This window comes from Rhinopithecus roxellana, chromosome 5 (genome assembly GCF_007565055.1).
Source record: "Rhinopithecus roxellana isolate Shanxi Qingling chromosome 5, ASM756505v1, whole genome shotgun sequence".
Classification (NCBI taxonomy): domain Eukaryota; kingdom Metazoa; phylum Chordata; class Mammalia; order Primates; family Cercopithecidae; genus Rhinopithecus; species Rhinopithecus roxellana.
This window is the reverse complement of record NC_044553.1, coordinates 107,904,732-107,925,549: the sequence shown is the minus strand read 5'-3', so window position 1 is coordinate 107,925,549 and position 20,818 is coordinate 107,904,732. Positions and strand designations below refer to the sequence as shown.

General features: G+C 40.1%; 1 protein-coding gene across 5 annotated transcripts in view; it reads right to left on the bottom strand.

Moving 5' to 3' along the window:
* Positions 1 to 522: 522 nt before the first annotated feature.
* Positions 523 to 20,818, bottom strand: part of ADAMTSL3 (ADAMTS like 3) — a 421,728-nt gene continuing 401,432 nt past the window's right edge. The window contains exons 26-30 of one of the 5 annotated variants that reach the window (XM_030931695.1): positions 18,229 to 18,412; positions 14,625 to 14,823; positions 8,859 to 8,956; positions 3,339 to 3,570; positions 523 to 2,640 (exon numbers count right to left, since the gene is read on the bottom strand). In XM_030931695.1, coding sequence (XP_030787555.1) covers positions 2,602 to 2,640; positions 3,339 to 3,570; positions 8,859 to 8,956; positions 14,625 to 14,823; positions 18,229 to 18,412 — 752 coding nt within the window. In that variant the 3' untranslated portion in view covers positions 523 to 2,601. The remainder of the gene's footprint in view (positions 2,641 to 3,338; positions 3,571 to 8,858; positions 8,957 to 14,624; positions 14,824 to 18,228; positions 18,413 to 20,818) is intronic. The other 4 variants (XM_030931696.1, XM_030931693.1, XM_030931694.1 and 1 more) reach the window with 4 other exon arrangements.

The following is a 20,818-nucleotide window of genomic DNA, read 5'->3' as shown; positions in this document are numbered from 1 at the left end:
GTAAACTGTGGACTTTGGACTATGATGATGTGTCAATGGAGGTTCATCAATTGTAACAAATGTACCATTCTGGTGGGGGATGCTGATAATGGGGGATGTGTTGGGACATGAGGTATATATGGGAAATCTTTGTAACTTCTGATCAATTTTGTTGCAAAATTAAAACTGCTCTAAAAAAAGTCTGTAAAAAATTAAAAGGCTATTAGTACCTCTTGCTCTTCCAACTACCACTTACTTCAATACCTGTTTCAGGTTGTCTGTTTGGGACTTCTTTCTTCTGCTGCTCTTGAGATTCTTTTAAATATGATTCACACTATGCAAATGAGTAGAATGAGGGCATTAGAGTGAATCTTTGTGATATCTGCTCTGAGTCTTGTAATCCACACTCCGAAGGATAGTCCAGGGAATCAAACCCACTGGGGTTGCTCTTATACTGACAGAGGGGCAGCCACAATGACAAGACCCCAGGCTACCAAAAAATAACACACATAAGCTGCCTACATTTATAAGGATGCCACTGAATAATCAAAGTAAATTTATTTCTGAATTACATAAGGATCATGAAACAGAAACATTAACTCTCATGTTATAAAAACAGTAGTAAAATACAGTACACAGGAATGTCAACTGAATGACAACAATGAAAGTACAATAGCAAATGAAAAATAGTAACTTTTAACTTTAAATACAAAGTGAAGCAATTTAATAAGAAATTTTGTTAATAAGAAAAATATATGTCCCATGTCTTTATTACATACTGTACAAAATAAAATATTGCACCTTTCATATAATAAATATATACAAAGAGTATGTTACAAATGGTCTTTCTTTTAATTTAATAACCTTCAACAATCAAATGTGATTGATGATTAACAACTCATGGGCTGGTGTGTCCTCCTCACTGTCCCGCATCCATTCCCAATCACCAAACCCTCCACATACAGTAGTGCTCATCCCAGTGTCAGTGAGGCTGCAGTTAGAACAAAAGAGACTGTGTGCTCAGAATACGGTAGAGAAACTCAGCAAGCTTGTCCACAGACACATCCAAAGCCAAAATGCACTGTTCAGTTATTACTGACCAGGGACTAGGCCCAGCACAGCCTGCTGCAGGTAACTTTGTTGCCAAGATGTAGGCAGCAGGTGTACAGGCAGCTGAGACCCTGAATAAAGAAGTATGACCACTTATTTGGACTTGTGTGCCATCTAAAGACACAACTGGTAGTACACATGGGGAAGACCCCATAACCAAATCAGCTTCAGAATTTTCAATTTAATGCTAGCCTGAACTCACTTCAGCAACAACACTTACTCCAAACCTAACCTCCATCCTGACACTATCACTAACACCAGCACTGGCCCCAATCAAACCCAGTCCAACCCTGACCTAACCTGTTCCTAACCCTTACCCTTAAAGCCGACTGTAGCCTTAACCTTAACTTCCTTTCTCACCTAACCCAATTCTAGCTCTAATCCTAAAACTGAAACTAACCCTTACCCTTTCCCCCAAATCTTAAACTAAATCCTGGCTCCAACCCCTAGTCCTTAGTGTAACTTCTAACCTAATTCACTTTGGATTTACTGAAAAATCAGCCCAAAACAAGTATTTACTATAAAAATTATTTTCAACTATCGTGTTTCTTATTTGGATTACTTTCTTACACATTTTCCAAAATAAAATCCTCAGGAATACTACTTTATGCATAAATTAGGTCTAATAAGGCTTTGGTTTTCTGTTTGTGTGCAATAGAATAGTGCTTAGAAAAAGTTTCATTCACAGCTCTTAAAAGAAAGCTTTGAATATACTACAAAATCAGTAGAAAAGGTTAACTTCCCCTCTTCTTTGACTTCCAAGATGCCTCACTTGGTCATAGATAGATTTCTGTAGTTGTACAACTGGCAGCAATATCTACTGTTTTTTCTTCCGTGGGTGTTCTAAAAGCAAGGACAAGATGCCATGCCTCCACGAATCCTTGGGTCAGTCAGTGTGACAGCCTATCCAGACAGATGGTCTCTTTTTCACAGACTAAACTTAAGGATCTATGAAAATGCCATCAATGCCAACATCTTAACAACTACTGGCCAGAGATTCTAAAATGCGAATACCTTATAAACCTGATGAAAACCTGCAACTTGAGAGAAGAGGAAGTCATCAGTTGCTGTGTTTCCCAGGTTTTTAGGATGTACCACTCTGTGCTAGTCTACAAATCACAGGAAAGAGGCAACACATGATGATGCGCTCATAATCTTGGTGATTTCTTGATTCAACTGATATGATGAGGTCCCAAGAGAAGTGGCATGCATGCTATAGTATTTTTGTTCATCCTTGAATACATCATTTTAAAAAATTGGAATATAAAACTACCATGGTAAAATTTCACTTTAATCTTAACAGTGGTGTTTTTGCATCAACCTCTGTTGGATCCATAGAATCTAGTCTTTTAAGAAATATATGTTTTTGAATCTGCGACATGGGGAAAACAGCTTTTATATTCTACTTTTATCTTCACAGCAGCATCGTGACCCCTCCAAAGGTTTATCCCTCTTGACATGACTGGCAGCACCTTTGTTTGTAGAGGTCTAGAGAACACAAATTAAGATGTTTTACAAACATACAGTAGTGAGTTGTGTCTGTGCAGTCTCCTGCAAAAAAGAAAAAATATCTATAACATATAGCGTATTAGAGACCTGATTAAAAATTATTTGACTTTATGAAAAGCCATAAATTGAGATCACAGAGTGAGGTGAAGAAACCAGCTTTGGGTTAGGGCCATTGCTTGGCAAGGGAGTCAGAAGCGCATTGGACTCCCTTTCCGCTCACCCAAGTGACCTCTCACTGCTCTCTGGGCCCTCCCAGTCCCTCTGGCCCATGCTGCTCCTTTGAGTGCTCAGAGCAGCAATGCTTAACTTTTGCAGGGTCATGGACTCCTTGAAAAACTTATGAAAGCTATGCACCTGCTCCTTAGAAAAATAAACCTACAATTAATTTTTACATATTATTTCAGGACAACGGCATACCTATCCAAGCCCATCCATGGAATCTTTGTCTTAGTACATAAGACTACCAGGCAGAAGAGAAGTGTGTGGAGCGACTGCCAGTGCTTGTCAGAAAGGCAGTAACCAATGATGACAGCATGCTACTAATTTAACTGTTTTTTCTCTAGAGAACATGGAGCTGTACCCGCATAGAGGAGTTCATTTCCTGATGTCCCAAGCTACCAAATCCATTCTGAATAACCCCTCAGATGGGACACTGATGAGGTAATCACTAGCAGGGTCTGGTGCAGTGATGGTGTCATCAGGATCTGATGCCATCAAGGCCTCTGGGGCAGTGGAGATACCTGGGAGGTGTACGTACTATCACAGGAAGGCCCAAGACAGTGCCGCCAGGAAACTGGTTTCTTTTTCTGCACACAGTGTCTCTCGGCCACAGGTTTGCAACTCCTTGTGTGGATACAGTCGACTTTCCGAGACTGGAGGCCCCTGCCACAGGCTGCTGTACAGGGCTTCCAAGGGCCTGTATGCCAACACACATCACAGGCCCCTGATGTGCAGTTCCTTCTAAAGGTGGGTCTGAAGTGAAAAACAAAACAGAAAAACAAAAAATAGGAGAGGCAGGGTGTAACTTTTTGCTGGGACCAAGCCTTTTACCTTACTCTATATTCTATGTATTAAAGGTTGGACGAAGAGTCTAAGACCAAGACATTCCTCTGCTTTTATGCCAGATAGTCTAGAATGACAGTAACAACATTCTCCACGGCCTGGGGTGGAGTGCACCTGCTTAGATGTGCTCTGACGAAGAGGGCATGGCAAGCAAACCATGTGTTTCCACTGACTTCCAACACCACGTCAAGGCACACACATCCTGACTAGATGGAAGAAATCAATTTTGGCAAGGAAAAGAATTATTTAATGATCTACAATAAGCCACCTCAAATTCATTCAGAAGACTTCAATTTTCCGTTTATAAGTGCTCAAAACATACTGTGGTGTATGACTTTCTATGTGAGCAATCTAGTCTGATAAAAGAAGTACTCCTTTTTACATTTAGGTCACACCAAGACTTGCAGTTAGAAACTACTGAAGAGCATATGAGAAGAAGAATCTATCTCTCATTTCCTTGCCTTTTAAAACAGAATGAAAAGATAATACCCTCTGATTTTTGAAAAGACATTTGCTAAAGAAGATAGAGTCAACTTAGTGGGCCCACTTTGGGGTATCTGCCCTTATTCCCTAAGGCAGAGCTCCTGAAGATGCATTTGCACTGCCTGAGAGTGTCTTCCCGGTCCCAAAGATGACTGGAAGAGGCCCTAACTTGAGCTGGTTGAAGAACTGTATTTCTCTTAGGATTTGGAGGTTGCTGGAACCAGGCATTTAAACCTGAAGCTTGGAGTAGTAGGTGGCGATATTCTGCCACATCAGACAGAAATATAGAAAAGAACAGTTTTCATAAGGAGCAAAAAATGAAGCAGAAACACACAGAACTGCAGAGGTGAGAGAAGAGAAAAAAAAAAAAAAAAGACTTTCTGTTTCTTAGTTGTAGTCTTTCCTGAGGTCTGACTGCATGCTCCCTGTTCTCCCTTTGGATTCTATGAGACATTCTTGTTATCCTATTAAAGGTTCCTTATCAGGGCACATAAATCCATAAGGAGTGTTTTACGTGAAATGTAACAAAATGGAGAAATTTGTGATATCCAGAACTCTGAGAGTATTGCATGTAATTAGAAGCAATCCTTTGATTAGCCAGTAGGGGGAGACGCTATCAAAGGGTTTACTTAACACAGCACTGTCCCGCCAAACTGTTTATATGGTTTATGGAAGAGGTGGGTGTCCTGTTAGCTGCTTTTGTTTACCCCAGTGGGTACGAATCTTAGGGACCAAAAATTGAGTCACTTTGAACAACAGAGAAGAGACTGAGTACTCCTCAACCATCCCTATACAGAGATCAGCTTTCCACTTAAGAAGCTTGAACAAATATTCAAATAATATATTTAAAAGAATACCAAATTATTGTGCGCAAGTTTTGGGTGGTCTTGTCTTATTAATAAATCCCTCACCATCTTTGCATAAATCATTCCAAGTTGACTTTCGTTTCCAGCCCAAAGGATTGTAAAACAGCCCCTTCTGCTTCGATGAAAAGGCAGGGCCAGTGGGAAGTCAGACAGGACTATTGAGCTTTCTAAATACAAAGAATGAGAGGGGCACATGGAGCTATGGACCAACACAGAAGCTGAAGCCCAGGAAAGCTCAGAGGCTGGTCACTACGTATACAGTAGAAAAATAAAAAATAAATAAAAAGCAAGGTCTGTCCAGTAGAGGCCATAACTTCCTCCTGGCCAAGGACAGGACTCAGGACAGGGACACCTGAGCCAGGTGAATGCAGTATGGGCATCCACACTATGCACATAACTGGAGTTCGTGTGTTTTTCTATGTGAAGCATGAGTGTAGAAATGGCAGCAGAAATCATAAAGGAATCCTGTTTCTACTAGCTTTTTTCAATTTCTCACTTCTATTCAGTCTGGCTCCACTTCTGCCTCAAGTAACTCCTTTCACCATCAGCCAGATGGAACTGCTGATTCTGAGGGCAGTAGATCCCAAGCCTGCCTGGTTATTAGAAGCAGGCAGAAGCAAACAGCTTTAAAATGATGTAGATGGCCAGGCAATCTCATGAAGATTCTGATTCACTGTCTGAGGTGAGTCCCAATAATCTTTATTTTACAGAAATTTCCTAGGTGATTCTGATTTCAGAGGTTAGAAATCACCACTTTGAGAAACCGACTTTCTGTGTCTTCAGCATTCTGTAGGTTCTCATGTTGTCACCTTGCCATAAGTCTGAGCTAGCTCTACCCTGACAATTCCCATTCCCTCTACAACTTTTCAGTGGAAGCCACAGCTCCCAAAACCTTCCCAGGGTTGTATAGTAAACACTAGCAGACTGCCTGCCCACCACTGATCCTCCACCCACGCCACTAATGCTACTCCCTCTACAACACTCTCTGACATTTCCTGAGGCCCTACTATGGCAAATGGGGAGTCTCCATTGCTCCCTGTCCACCCACTCAAAAGTGAGATCTAACACCTCACCTACCTACAGAGAGCCCACGGTCATAAACCAATCCAGCAGAAGAGGTCTGTGGGAAAAAGGGGGCTAAAACACTGCAGAAGAAACCCTCAACAGCTCTCTATACTAACCAACTTTATCCCTCATCCATCAACCACCAGACATCTGAGGACAAAATATAATAGCATGAAAGAAAAGCACCAGGTTATAAAAACAGAACAGCCAATCCTGGAGGAAACAGAAATAAAACAGAAAATGAATGGTAACTTGACTCCCCACCACTCTGACTCACCCCCAGCTCTAGGATTTTTCTTCCATTATTAAAAAAAACTCTACCCTTTCATTTCACTTTCATATATCTTGGTCTAAAACCCAATTTAATCAGATTTTGAGCCTCTTGATAGATCCTTTTACACTCTCTATCTTCTGTATTATATTTTCTGCCTCTTATTTTTTGCTACCTTTGATTGGAAAGTATGTGACATATCTAAGGAACTGACAGAAGGACAGTGTGGCTGGAACATGAAGAGTGAGACAGCATGAGATATGGATGAGGCTGTGAAGAAAAGTAGGACTTGAGTGTGTGGTTTTTTTTTTTTTTTTTTGGAGATAGAGTTTTGCTCTGTTGCCCAGGCTGGAGTACAGTGGCACGATCTTGGCTCACTGCAGCCTCCACCTCCTGGGTTCAAGCAATTCTCCTGCCTCAGCCTCCCAAGTAGCTGGGATTACAGGCACGTGCAACCATGCCCAGCTAATTTTGTATTTTTAGTAGAAACGGGGTTTCACCATGTTGGCCAGGCCCGTCTCGAACTCCTGACCTCGTGATCCACCTGCCTCAGCCTCCCAAAGTACTGGGATTACAAATGTGAGCCACCACGTCCAGCCACGCGTGTGGTATTTTATAGGCCACATTGAGGATTTGGTCAATCTTCCTAGGAGCAAGTAAAGCCTCTAAAGTAATTTTAATCTAACAGGGAGATGATTTGCATTTGGGAAAACTCACTGTTGCTGTACTGTGGAGAGTGGGTTGGAAAGTAGCATGGATGGATGAAGGTGGACCATCTGGACAGCTGTGACTGTATACCAGGTGAGAGATGATGGTGGTTTGGCCAAGGGTAATGGTGGCAGAAAAGAAAAAATGAAGATGAGTTCAAGAAAAAAATATAAGGAATAAAAAAATCATATAAAAAAAGTAATCAGGAAAGTACAAATTATAATGAGATAAATTTTTATCCATCAGATTGGCAAAAATTTTCAAAGGCTGCAAACCTATATCATGTTGATGAAAAGGGGGCAACTCTCACATATTGCTGGTATAGAAATTTTGATGGCAATTTGGTAGTATCAAAATGAGCATTCCTACCAATTCAATTTCATATCTAAAAATCTGCCCTATAAATATATTACCCTTTGTGCACAAAGATATATGTTCCAGGATATTTACTGCAACTTTGTTTATAATAGCAAAAAGTTTGAAACCATCCAATGTCCATTAGCAACAGAATGTTAAGTACAAACTTTAGATAGACTATTGAGTAGAATAGAATATTAAGTACAAAATGCAAAAGAATAAAGTTAATCTTTACTTGATGGGAGTAATCTATAATATATTCTTAGGTAGAAAAAGCAAGTTTCAGAAAAATATATATGTGACCCATGTATGTATTTGTGTTATATCTTTGTGAATGGAAAGTAAAGTATCTGGGATGATGCATCTCAGTCTGTGTGTGGTCTCTATCTTTTCAGCAAACTAGAAAACTAGGTTGTCTGTTGAGAATGAGAGCAGCCATTCCAAACATTTTCCATTTGAGGAGAATGGTTTTGGCTTGAAATCACTTTGTGGGGAATAGGAAATGCAACTGACTCTACATTGCCAAACCTTACTGAAGGCTCAAAATGGTAACCCAGCCAATTGTCAAGGTCATCTCATTTTCTCCAGCAAGACTCAAGACATGGAAGAGGAAGAAATAGCTAGATATTGAGCATCTTCCATGACCCAGGCTGCCTCGGTGCTTCACACTAAGCTAAATCATTAAAACTTTCTAACCATAAGTTCACATGGATGATAATACTCCACTATGCAGATTAGGTGGCTAGGCAGTCCAGGGTCACACAATAAGCGAGTGATATAATAGAACTCCCAAGCCCCTGATTAGTGTGCCTCCTAGGCTCTCTCCCCACTTTCTGCTGGCTGGCATGCTGTTCTCTGGGATGGTAGAGCTGCCAGATGGAGGGCATCTGGATCTCTGGATGACCCCATGAACAAAGCTCTTCTATCCCTAAACCATCTACCAGCTCAAACTTTTATAAAAGGAGAGAAGCAAACTCTACTCTTATTTAACCTCCTCAACAATATTAAAGTTTACTTAACTATCTGCTAACCACTGTGACAATATTCTAATAAAAAAGATTTTCTAAACAGAGAAATAAGGCAGTTCATTAAAAGCATTAAGAACATTTAATCTGTAAGCCTAAATGGAATATTATTAGGCTTGATTAACTTAGTATGTAGAGGGAGAAGTATCTGCCTTTTCTCAATGATATCCTTTTTCCCCTTTTACCACACAGAGTGGTGTCCCTTTATGTTTAACATCCAAATAATTTGTAATTATAAATAGTGCACATTAACTAGTATTTCAGTATAATATATACTATTGAAGATGACACTAAATAAATCACAATAGAAAACTGTCAATTATGAGAGTTGGTAGAAACTAAAAAGGATTCCGTTTTCAGGCAGTTATAATTATTGTCCTGAGTCAGGAGAGAATGTGTGCTGCTTTGGGGTGGGGCCCCTACCTCCTTCTGTCATCACAGTTGGAGTCAGAGCCGTTGTGTTGACAAGCTGTGTGATGCTGGTGCATCCTCACGGCATGGCCCATGCAACGTCCAGAACACTGGAACAAAAAAGCACAACGCAGTGTAAACCCTGCAAGCTCATGCATGTTCTGTATACTAAGATCATGTACTGAGGCAGCATAGCTGAAGACCTGTTACAAGGGAAATGTAACCAACTGTCCCTGGGGGGTAGTTAAAGAGGATTAGGGTACAGCTCTGTGGACCACACACCTCTTTTTCAGAGTCAGGAAGATACTGCCTAAGCTTCCCTTCTCCTCTGTATTAGTCCCTTTTCACACTGCTATAAAGACATACCCGAGACTGGGTAATTTACAAAGAAAAGAAGTTAAATTGACTCACAGTTCAGCATGGCTGGGGAGGTCTCAGAAAACTTATAATCACGTCAGAAGGTGAAGGGGAAGCAAGACACCTTCTTCACAAGCGGCAAGGAGAAGTGCCAAATGAAGGGAGAAGAACCCCTTTATAAAACAATCAGATCTTGTGAGAATTCACTCACTGTCATGAGAATATCATGAGGGAAACTGTCTCCATGATCCAACTGCCTCCACCTGGTCTCTCCCTTGACATGTGGGGATTGTGGGGATTAAAATTCAAGATGAGATTTGGGTGAGGACAAAAAGCCTGACCATATCATTCTGCCCATGGTCCCTCCCAAATCTCATGTCCCTTTCACATTTCAAAACCATTCATGCCTTCCCAACAGTCCCCCAAAGTCTTAATTCATTCCAGCATTAACCCAAAAGTCCAAGTCCAAAGTCTCATCTGAAACAAGGCAAGTCTCTTCTGCCTATGAGCCTGTAACATCAAAAGTAAGTTAGTTACCTCCTAGATACAATGGAAGTACAGAGAGTGGGTAAATACACCCATTCCAAATGGGAGACGATGGCCAAAATAATGGGATTATAGGCCCCATACAAGGCCAAAATCCAATGGGGCAGTCAAATCTTAAAGTTCCAATATGATCTCCTTTGACCCCATGTCTCACATCCAGACATGACCCCATGTCTTCCTTCATGCTGATGCAAGAGGTAGGCTCCCATGGCCTTAGACAGCTCCTCCTCTGTGGCTTTGCAGGGTACAGTCCTCACTCCCGGCTGCTTTCATGGGCTGGTGTTAAGTGTCTGTGATTTTTCCAGGCACACAGAGCAAGCTGTCGGTGGATCTATCATTCTGGGGTCGAGAGGATGGGGGTCCTCTTCTCACTAGGCAATGCCCCAGAGGGGACTCTGTATGGAGGCTCCAACCCCACATTTCCCTTCTGCACTGCTCTAACAGAGGTTCTTTATGAGGGCTCTACCCCTGCAACAAACTTCTGTCTGGACATCTAGGCTTTTCCATGCATTCCTCTGAAATCGAGGCAGAGGTTCTCAAACCTCAATTCTTGACTTCTGTGCACCTGCAGGCCCAACACCATGTTAAGCTGCCAAGGGTTGGGGCTTGCACCCTCTGAAGCAATGGCCTGAGTTGTATGTTGGCTCCTTTAGCCATGGCTAAGACACAGGACACCAAGTCCTCAGACTACACAAAGCAGCAAAGCCCTGGGCTCAGCCCAGGAAACCACCTTTTTTTCCTATGCCTCAGAGTCTGTGATGGGAGGGGCTGCTGTGAAGACCACTGACGTGCCCTGGAGACATTTTCCCCATTGTCTTGGCAATGAACATTTTGCTCCTCGTTCCTTATGCAAATTTCTGCAGCCAGCAGAATTTCTCCTCAGAAAATGCATTTTTATTTTCCATCACATCCATCAGGCTGCAAATTTTCCAAACTTTTATGCTCTGCTTCCCTTTCAAATATAAGTTCCAATTCCAAATCATCTCTTTGTGAATGCATAAAACTGAATGCTTTTAAGAGCATCCAAGTCACATCTTGAATGCTTTGCTGCTTAGAAATTTCTTCCACCAGATACCCTAAATTATCTCTCTCAAGTTCAACGTTCCACAGATCTCTAGGACAGGGCAAAGTGCCTCCAGTCTCTTTGCTAAAGCATAGCAAGGAACCTTTGCTCTAGTTCCTAAGAAGTTCCTCATCTCCACCTGAGACCACCTCAGCCTGGACTTCATTGTCCATATCACTATCAGCATTTTGGTCAAAACCCTTCAACAGGTCTCTAGGAAGTTCCAAACTTTCCCAAATCTTCCTGTCTTCTTCTGAGCTCTCCAAACTGTTCCAATCTGTGCCTGTTATCCAGTTCCAAAGTCACTTCCACACTTTTGGGTATCTTTATAGCAGCACTCCTCTCTCTGCTGTACCAATCTACTACATTAGTTCATTTTTACACTTCTATAAAGAAATACTTGAGACTGGGTAATTTACAAAGGAAAGAGGTTTAATTGACTCACATTTCTGCATGGCTGAGGTCTCAGGAAACTTAAAATCATGATGGAAGGCAAAGAGGAAGCAAGGAACTGTCTTCACAAGGCATCAGGAAGGAGAAGAGCCAAAGGGGAAAAAGCCCCTTATAAAACCATCAGATCTTGTGAGAACTCACTCACTATCATGAGAACAGCATGGGGAAACTGCCCCCATGATTCAGTTACCTCCACCTGGTGTCTCCCTTGACATGTGGGGATTTTGAGGATTATGGGGATTATAATTCAAGATGAGATCTGGGTGGGGACACAAAGCCTAACCATATCACCCTCCTTTCTCCCACAAAACTTAGACCACCTCTGGGGAGAAGTTAAAAAGGACAGGGCAAATCTTGAATCAATTGGGCTTAAGTCTGGAAATGACTATGCTTAAAACCATAAATGTCTGCCAAGTTTGGGTTTTTCTACTGTGAGCAAAAATGACTTGTGTGCTAAGGTGAGTTCAATTACAGGAAAAAATTAAAATTTTGACATTCGGTTCTTACAATTTTTACTTATTTACAATAATACCTATTAATTTGTCCTTATAATTTCTTTTATGCTTAAAAAGGTCTTTCCTGTCATGATAGTTCTACTTGCATTTACTTACTTATACACTTAGCTCTTTATTCAAGTTAGAATTTATTTTGGTGTATGTTCTGAGTCTGTGCTCAGAACTTGCATTTACTTACTTATACACTTAGCTCTCTAATCAAGTTAGAATTCATTTTGGTGTATGTTCTGAGTCTGTGCTCTGATTTTACTTATTTTTCTTACATTAGCTAGCCAATTTCTCTTATACTGCCTTTTTTCTTTTTTTGGCTAACCACTTTATTGAGATACAATTTACAAGCCATGCAATTTGCCATCGAATGTTAATGGAATTTAGAGTTGTATAACGTTTACCATAATCAGTTTCAGAACATGATCATCATCCCCAAAAGAAACCTCATACCTTTAACAGTCACTCCTAATTCCTCTGATTGCCTCTTTTCCCAGGCCTCAGCAACCATTAGTCTACTTTTTGTCTCTATAAGTTTCCCTGTTCTGGACACTTTGTATAAATGGTACCATGCAGAGTAGTCCTTTGCATCTGTCTTCCTTCAATTACCATAATGTTTTCAAGGTTTAGCCCTATTGTAGCATATATCAGTTCTTCATTCCTTTTGATAGTCAAATATTCAATTGTGCAAGCGTACCACAGCTGATCACTTCACCAATTGTTTCCTTTTTTTTTATTGTTATGGGGTAATGTTATTTGGGCTGTTTCCACTTAATGACATTGTGGTTATTATTAATTCTTCAACAAATATTCATGTACAAGTTTTTGTGTGGACATATGTTCCATTTCTTATTTGTATTTTTTTGCCCTAGGATATAGATCCTGAATGTTTCATTTCTTTCGGATACATATGTAGGGGTGGAATTTCTGGGTCACATAGTAGATCTAATCTAACATTTTGAGGAACTGCCAGGGTGTTTTCCAAAGTGTCTGTACCATTTTACATTCCCATCAGCAGCATGAAGCTTCCAATTTCTCCACATCCTCACCGACATTTGTCACTATCTCTTTTTGACTAATGCCATCCCAGTGAGCCTAAAACTGTATCTTATTGTGGTTTTGATTTGCATTTTTTAATGATTAATGGAAAGCATCTCTTCGTGTCCTTATTGGCCATTTGTATATCTTGCTGATAGTTTGTGTTTTTATTATTGAGTTGTTAAGTATTCTTTACATATTTTAGAGATAAGCTCCTTTTTGATATACAGTTTTTAATCATTTTTTCCCATTCTATGGGTTGTCTGTTTACTTTCTTGATGGTGTCCTTTGCAGCACAAAAGTTTTTAATTTTGATGCAGTCCAATTTATCTATTTTTGTTTTTGTTGCTTATGCTTTTGTTGTTATATCTAAGATTTACACCTATGTTTTCTTCCAATAGTTTTATAGTTTGAGCTCTTAAATTTAGCTCTCTGATTCATTTTAAGTTTTTTTTTTTGTATGTGGTGTAAAGGGTCCAACTTCCTTTTTTGGAAGTTGTTCTGCATTCTTGTTTAAAAGACTATTCTTCCCCCATTAAATGGTTTCTCAACCTTACAGAAAATCAATTTATATATATATACACACATATATATTGATATAAACATATATATATATATATGGGTTTATCTCTGGACTCAATTTCATTGATCTATATGTCCATCCTATGTCAGTACCATACTATCTTGATTACTGTAGCTTTTTGGTAAGTTTTGAAATCAGGAAGTCTGATTCCTGCAACTTTGTTCCTTTTCAAATTTGTTTTGGTTATTCAGTCTCTTCTATTTCCACATGAATTTTAGGATCAGTTTGTCAACTTCTGTGAAGAAACCAGATGAAATTTTGATAGAAATCACATTGAATTTGTAGATAAATTTCAGGAGCATTGTGTTACTAGTAATAATAAGTCTTACAGCGTTCCATTTATTTAGATCTTCTTTAGTTTCTTTGAAAAGTATTTTGTAGTTTTGTATCTTCTATTTTTAAAACAATGTTTCCTCCTATGATTAACTGCCTTTAAATGTTAAAGTCCATCTGGTCCGTTTCTGTGCTCTGATTATACAACATAAACTGTGTCTCTTCTGCACATAAACTGTGTCTCTTCTGCTGTACTATTTTACTTATGAGAGTTTTGCATCATGCTCTGACATAGGATGAGGAAAGTCTCTCTATACCTCCAAAACTTTTTTAAAATAAAAATTTATTGTCTTTATTGTCATATTATCTCCCATGTGAATGTCAGAATTATCTTTAATTTCACAAAAAAGTTCTACTGTGACGTTAATTGGAATTGTATTACATGCATAAATTCATTTAAAGAAATCGACATCTTCGTAGTACTGAGATTTTCCATTCAGGAGTATAATAAGTTTTTTACTTGTTCAACTTTTATATGTTTCAATAATGTGTTACATTTTTATTTATAGGTTCCTACACATTAAACATTTTCCGAAGTATTTTTATTATAACATTATTAAAGGTGGCATTTGGGATGAAGATTCTGAGACTTTTGTGCAGATCCCACTAATGTTCCCTTTCTCATTTTCCTGAAGGCTGCTTTTATTCTTACTGCCCTAAACTGGTCTACACCTTAGAGCTTCTGTTATGGCATCATTGCATTCAAAGAACCCAAACTTGGTTCACTTTTGTACTGGAAGACAGAGATACTATGATTTCTAAACATAAACCTTGAGGTCAAAGACATACATTTATTTCAGAGACCGATCAGATTCCTGCCCCCCTGCCCCAAAAGTAGTTTATTGGAAACAAGGTGATTATACCAGATAGTGCTATCCACATACTAGATGTGTTAGCTTTACCTGGTTCCCTGGTTCCCACTGAACACATGGATGACCAAAACATGGTTTTCTTCCCAGAGGCCTGTCTTTAGGGGCACACGCTCTTGGAGACACCACCTGCACAGTTCCATTGGCTTTTGTCTGCTTGCACATCACCTGCCGACTGTGGTATCCTTCACCGCAAGACACAGAGCACTGTGACCACATGCTTGTGAACCACCTAGGAATAAAAACTACAGGACTTTAGTAAAGACTGGTATGCCAGACCTTAGAGGGGTGTCTCATCAAAGGAAAAAGCTGATCCCAACACCATGGCTGTCTTAGGCTCTCACATGTCTGTATGGGAACGGGAAGCAGCATAGATGACTCCCAGCCTGTTTCTCAGACCTTCTTTAACTCGGGGGCAACAGTGTCATCACATAGAGATGACTATGAGCTGTACTCTAGGAATGGGGTACAGCTCTCTTCAGGTTTATGAAGAGCTGTTACTTGTGTGGCCCTAGAGGTTGTAAAGCTGGGGCAAATTTAGAAGGAAATTTCAAAAATGTGGAGTTCAATTCACTGAAACTAAAATGAAAAAAAATATTTCCAGCATCCAAGTATTATTCACCCTGCAAGATACTTACATGTTAGCTTGCATAATTCTCATGTTATTCTCATTCTTGTAGAAAAGAAACTGATGTCCACTGAATTGAATAACTTAGCTACAACCACATGACTAACCTGCCAGCAGAGCTGGGATTGAATTCTAGATTTATCTGACTCTAAAGTTCATGCTTTAATGATTATAGGAGACTGAACTTGGAGCTGGACACCTTTGAGATATTGAGTGCTTTGTCTGTTGGCACAAAGATGTTGTTGGGAGACTGCAGAGCAGGGGTTTCTACCTGATGTCCATGGTTATCCAAGGAAACCACATACTTGGATGGAAAAAGAAATACATCTTTATTGTCACTAAGCTCTAATTGAAATTTAATATTTCCTTCAATTATAGAAACATAGGCCACAAGTACAGTAGCATTAATAGTATCTGTGATTTTGTTACCATTAGAAATCATAGATATTTACACATTACAATTATGACAGGTATCTCAAAATACAATTTATACTCATCACCATATTAAAATTAAAGCACAACTATATCTTGTTATTTTTTGTGTTAATAGAGAAGCAAATCTATATCAGATATTTTTTGTTTGTTTGTTTGAGATGGAGTCTCACTCTGTCGCCCAGGCTGGAGTGCAGTGACGCGATCTCGGCTCACTGTAACCTCTGCCTCCCGGGTTTACACCATTCTCCTGCTTCAGCCTCCCGAGTAGCTGGGACTACAGGCGCCCACCACCTCGCCCGGCCGATTTTCTTTTTTGTATTTTTAGTAGAGACGGGGTTTCACCATGTTAGCCAGTATGGTCTCGATCTCCTGACCTCGTGATCTGCCTGCCTCGGCCTCCCAAAGTGCTGAGATTACAGGCGTGAGCCACTGCGCCCGGCCACTGAAATATTTTTAAAGATCTGATATATCGCCGGGCGCGGTGGCTCACGCCTATAATCCCAGCACTTTGGAAGGCTGAGGAGGGTATCCACAGGCTTCTCCAGACCACCAGAGGGAGCCAGGGCACGGAAGTGTTGAGGAGCCTTGCTGTAGAGGGATCTGGGATTAGATGATCTCTATGGTCTCTTCTAGGTATGAAAGTATGCAACTGTTTATTCTAGGAGTGTGCAAAGACTTTAGAATATTTGAGAAACAAGACTGCTGACAAACTTCCCAATGTGGATTCTCTCCATGTTTTGAAAATCAAGAAATGCCATAAAACAGCTTTCTCAATCAGGTTACTCCAAGTTACTGAAGCATGAGTTTGCTGCTTTCTGAGGGATGACCTTAGCATGAGATCTTCCTTTTGAGAATTACAAAGAGTACTGGAAGACCTATCAGTTAGGGTACCTGCAATATTGATAACCCTCCTAAGAATATGTCCCAAGGCACCCATTTTGCTTTACACTGTGACCCTGCCTCCCAGTCTCCTCCAAGGCACAGGTGACTGGATCTAGTGTGGATATCTGCCCAAGGGCAGTGAGCTGTATAATATTAAACATTCCTCCAGTTTCTCTCAGTAAAATGATAGTATCTTCCTCACTGGTTTGTACTTAACAAATGCTTCTTTGTTTGTTAATTTTTTTTACTGTGGATTTTGGTACTATTTGGTCAACTATCTGCTAGGGTCTTGTAATCATTCATTGATTGATTTCATTGATATTTACAGGGAATATATGATGGAGCAGACATTGTTCCAAGTGCTAGGAATAAATTGTTGAGCAAAACATCTGTGGATTTACTCCCCATAGAATTTACGGTCTAGTGGGACAGCAAGTCAGACAACTGTGACAAGAATTATGAAGAATGATAAGGAAGTATAAAAATCACATAGCATAAGGCTGATTTACTTTGGAGGGCTAAGGTCAGGGATGGTTTCCCTGAACATGTATTGAGGTATATATAGATGAACAGAAATGATTAAGTGAAGAGAGAGGGGACAGCGTCCTAGGCAGAGGGAGCAGTATGTACAAAGGCTCTGAGTCAGGAAACAGAATAGCACATCTAAGGGACAAAAAAAAAAAAAGACCAGCATGGAAGGAGATCAAATAACCAGTGTGGGAGAGACAAGTGATAAAAGAGAGAGCCCAAGGCCCAAATATGAAGGGAGTTCAATTCCTCCACTCATTTACTCAGTCAGTCAGCAAATATCTACTGAGCACCTACTATTGCTAGGCACTATTTCAAACATGAGATAAAAAGATGTAAAAGATAGTCACAACCCCAGTGCTGGGAATTTTGGCATTTGTCCTAAGAGAAATGTGAAGGGTTGTAAGTAGAGAACCATCATGATGAATTTGTTTCAAATATCTGTATTCTTAGAGAGTGGACAGAGTACTCCAGGGAGGGAGATGAGAACCAGGAGACTCCTGGAGTAGTCCATGTAAGAAACAATGATGGCTTGGACTTTAGTGGTAACAGTGGAAATGGATAAGAATGGATGGAAGTGAGAAAAAGAGGGGAGTCTAGGATGTAGTCATAAAGATCTGAAATACTGGGGATAGAGTATGTTTGCTGGAGACCATGCATTGGATTTTGTATATTTAAAAATTACTAATTTGTATCATCTATTGCTTAGAAAGCTTATTAACGGTTTCACCTCCAGAAGTCACATCTAGAGAACTGTGTTTTTAACTAGTGCCTCTGGTGATTCTGGCCCACTGAATTATCACCTAAGTAAACCCAAGAAATTAGCCTCACTAAAGTCTTAAGGAACTGATAGGACTGTGTGTGCAGGAAGCAGATTTGGGTAGTGATTGAGAGCAGGGACTCTAAACTCAGACTATCTCAGTTTGAATTCTGGTCCTAATAACTGTATGGCCTAGGGGAGTTTCCCCATCTATGAAACAGGAAATTAACAACATCTACCTCCCAGGCCATTGTGATCCATGTAAAGCACTTAGCAGGATGCCTAGTATACAGTAAGTGATAAAAAAAATTCTTAACTATTGAATTATTATATCCAAATTACTGCACCTTTCAAAACAAACAAAAACTTGGTGTTGGTGAGATACGAAGAGTGACTTCACTTACCTCGCTGGGCAGTCCCAGATGTTACAGGGCTGAAACCCAGCCAGTGGCTTCTGGAGGTGATCACACAAGGCCTCACTCACTTCCTGCCCATTGGCCATCACACACTGGGGTCTCTGAATACGGGCTCCCAAATGACCACAGGTGGCAGAACAATGTGACCAGTTACCAGGCTCCCAAAAAGGTTCTGCAGAAAGAAAACAAAATATCATGACAGCCCCAAAAGGGAAATGATGATGAGCTGGAGAGGACACGGCCAAAAACCACCATGAGATGTTTTTCAGCTCTTTAAGTCTGGTTCTTTAAGTAGCATATGGAGAGAAAGCCATCTCATAGTGCAAGGGAGTCCTCTAAATCTTATTTTCCCTCAACTAATTTACTGTAATAACTGGTGAGAATGGTGGCCAGAATGGGGTCCTTGGATCACAGCCTGGAGTGGGACTATCATCGGCCAGCTGGGTCTGCCAGAAAAATCCCAGAGAGAGAGAAGGCACTCTCAGCAGTGGGCTGCCTCCTCAGCATTCTCTAACCACAGCCAACCGGACAAGAGAGGAGGGCCTCTCTAGGGGATGCCCTAATGGGTACAATTTCTCAAAAGTGGATCAGGCAGAGAAATGAAAGATGATTTAGCAGGAGGAACAGGGACTACGGATTAAGCAGTAAGGTTAAAGATGCATTTGAGTTCTGTTCTTATTTTTCCATTAATGCTTAATCTAAACTTCAGATTGATCCTGTAACTGCATAAATAATTTGTCACAGAGACATCTGAAGAGATAAACATAGGAGTTTCCTTTATAAGAGTAGAAGCTGACCACCTCCAGTAATCCCAGCTTTTTAAAAATTTTAGTCCCTATTCCAAACAGCCTTTCCCTTCCCTGCTGACACTCAGCAAAAGATGAGGTAGGACATGATGATGATGGATTTGTGTGTGATCACAGAAGGTGCCAGATTTCACTGTAATAACTGCAAGTAATTGATAGCTACCAGCTGTGTCCACAGGCTCTCTCACATAGCAGAGTGATTTCTTTCACTTGTTTTCAAGTTTTTCCTTCTAATTTTTGAAGTTCGTTCTAAATTGCACATGGCAACATTTGCAAAGCAAAAATGTAAAATATATTTTTAGTTGGACACTCAGGATTACAGTTTATTTAAGAATAATTTTTTCAAAGTAGATATGTTTACTGAGAACCTCCCAGGTGACAGGTACTGAGTTAGACACTTTATAATCAATTTTTCATTTAATTTTCAAGATCATCTTGTGAAGTTGATATTTTTATTTGCAGAGGCAGAAACTGAATGAAACGAAGTAACTTGCCCAAGGTCTGTCACCTGTTAGCTAGACTGGATCCCAAGTATGTCTGACTGTTACGCCACATTTCACAAAGATACCTTGGCAGTTCAAGGCAGGACATGTGCATTTCTTTTAAAATGTGTGTTTTTTTTTTAATTGAAGTATAATTCATATACAATAAAGTGATCAGTTCTTAGGTGTGCAGTTTTACAAGGTTTCACAATTGTAAGCACTTACATAACCATGATCCAAAGCAAGGTATGTAATATTTTTATCATCCCCCTCTTGCCTCTTTCCAATCAATTGCTCTCCCCTCTTAGGCAGCAACTCGTCCATTTCTATCTATACATTAGTTTGACTTACTCTTGAACTTCATATAATATGTACTCTTGTGTATTTGGGTTTTTTTTTTTCTTTTTGATTTTTGAGATGGAGTCTCACTCTGTCGCCCAGGCTGGAGTGCAGTGCCGTGATCTCGGCTCAGTGCAGCCTCTGCCTCCCCAGGTTCAAGCGATTCTCCTGCCTCAGCCTCCTGAGAAGCTGGGATTACAGGTATGCACCACCGCACCCAGCTAATTTTTGTATTTTCAGTAGAGATAGGGTTTCATCATGTTGGCCAGGATGGTCTCAAATCCCTGACCTCGTGACCCACCCACTTCGACCTCCCAAAGTGCTGGGATTACAGGTGTGAGCCACCACGCCCAGCCTTTGGTTTCTTACATTGCTTAGCATAATGTTTTTGAGACTCACTCATATCATTGTGCATGTCAGTAGTTCATTTCATTTTCTTCTATTGCTGAATAATGTTCCCATTGTATAAATATATCATAATTTTTAATCTATTCTCCTGTCAATGACTGTTATCAATAAGTTGAACATTCTTGAACAAAGCTTTTTGTGAACACTTTTTTTTTTCAGGTAAATACCTGTGAGTGAAACTGCTAGGTTGAGGGTAGGTGCGTGCTTAACTTTTTTAGGAGCTGCTGAATAGTCTTCCAAGGTGGTCTAAGCATTTTACACACTAAGCAATGCATGAGAGTTTCATTTGCTTCACATTCTTCCCAATTAATTTGGCATTGTCAGTCTTTTTGTTTTTAGCTACTCTGCTGGGTATGAAATTGTATGTCACTGAGGTTTTAATTTCCATTTCCCTGATGCCATCTATATATCAACTTTTGTGAAGTGTCTGTTCAAGCCTGTTGCCCGCTGTGTGTGCGTGTGTAGGGGGTGGGGGTGAGGGATATTCATTGTTAACTTGTAGAAGTTCTTTATATATTCTAGATATAAGTTTTTCAGACATAT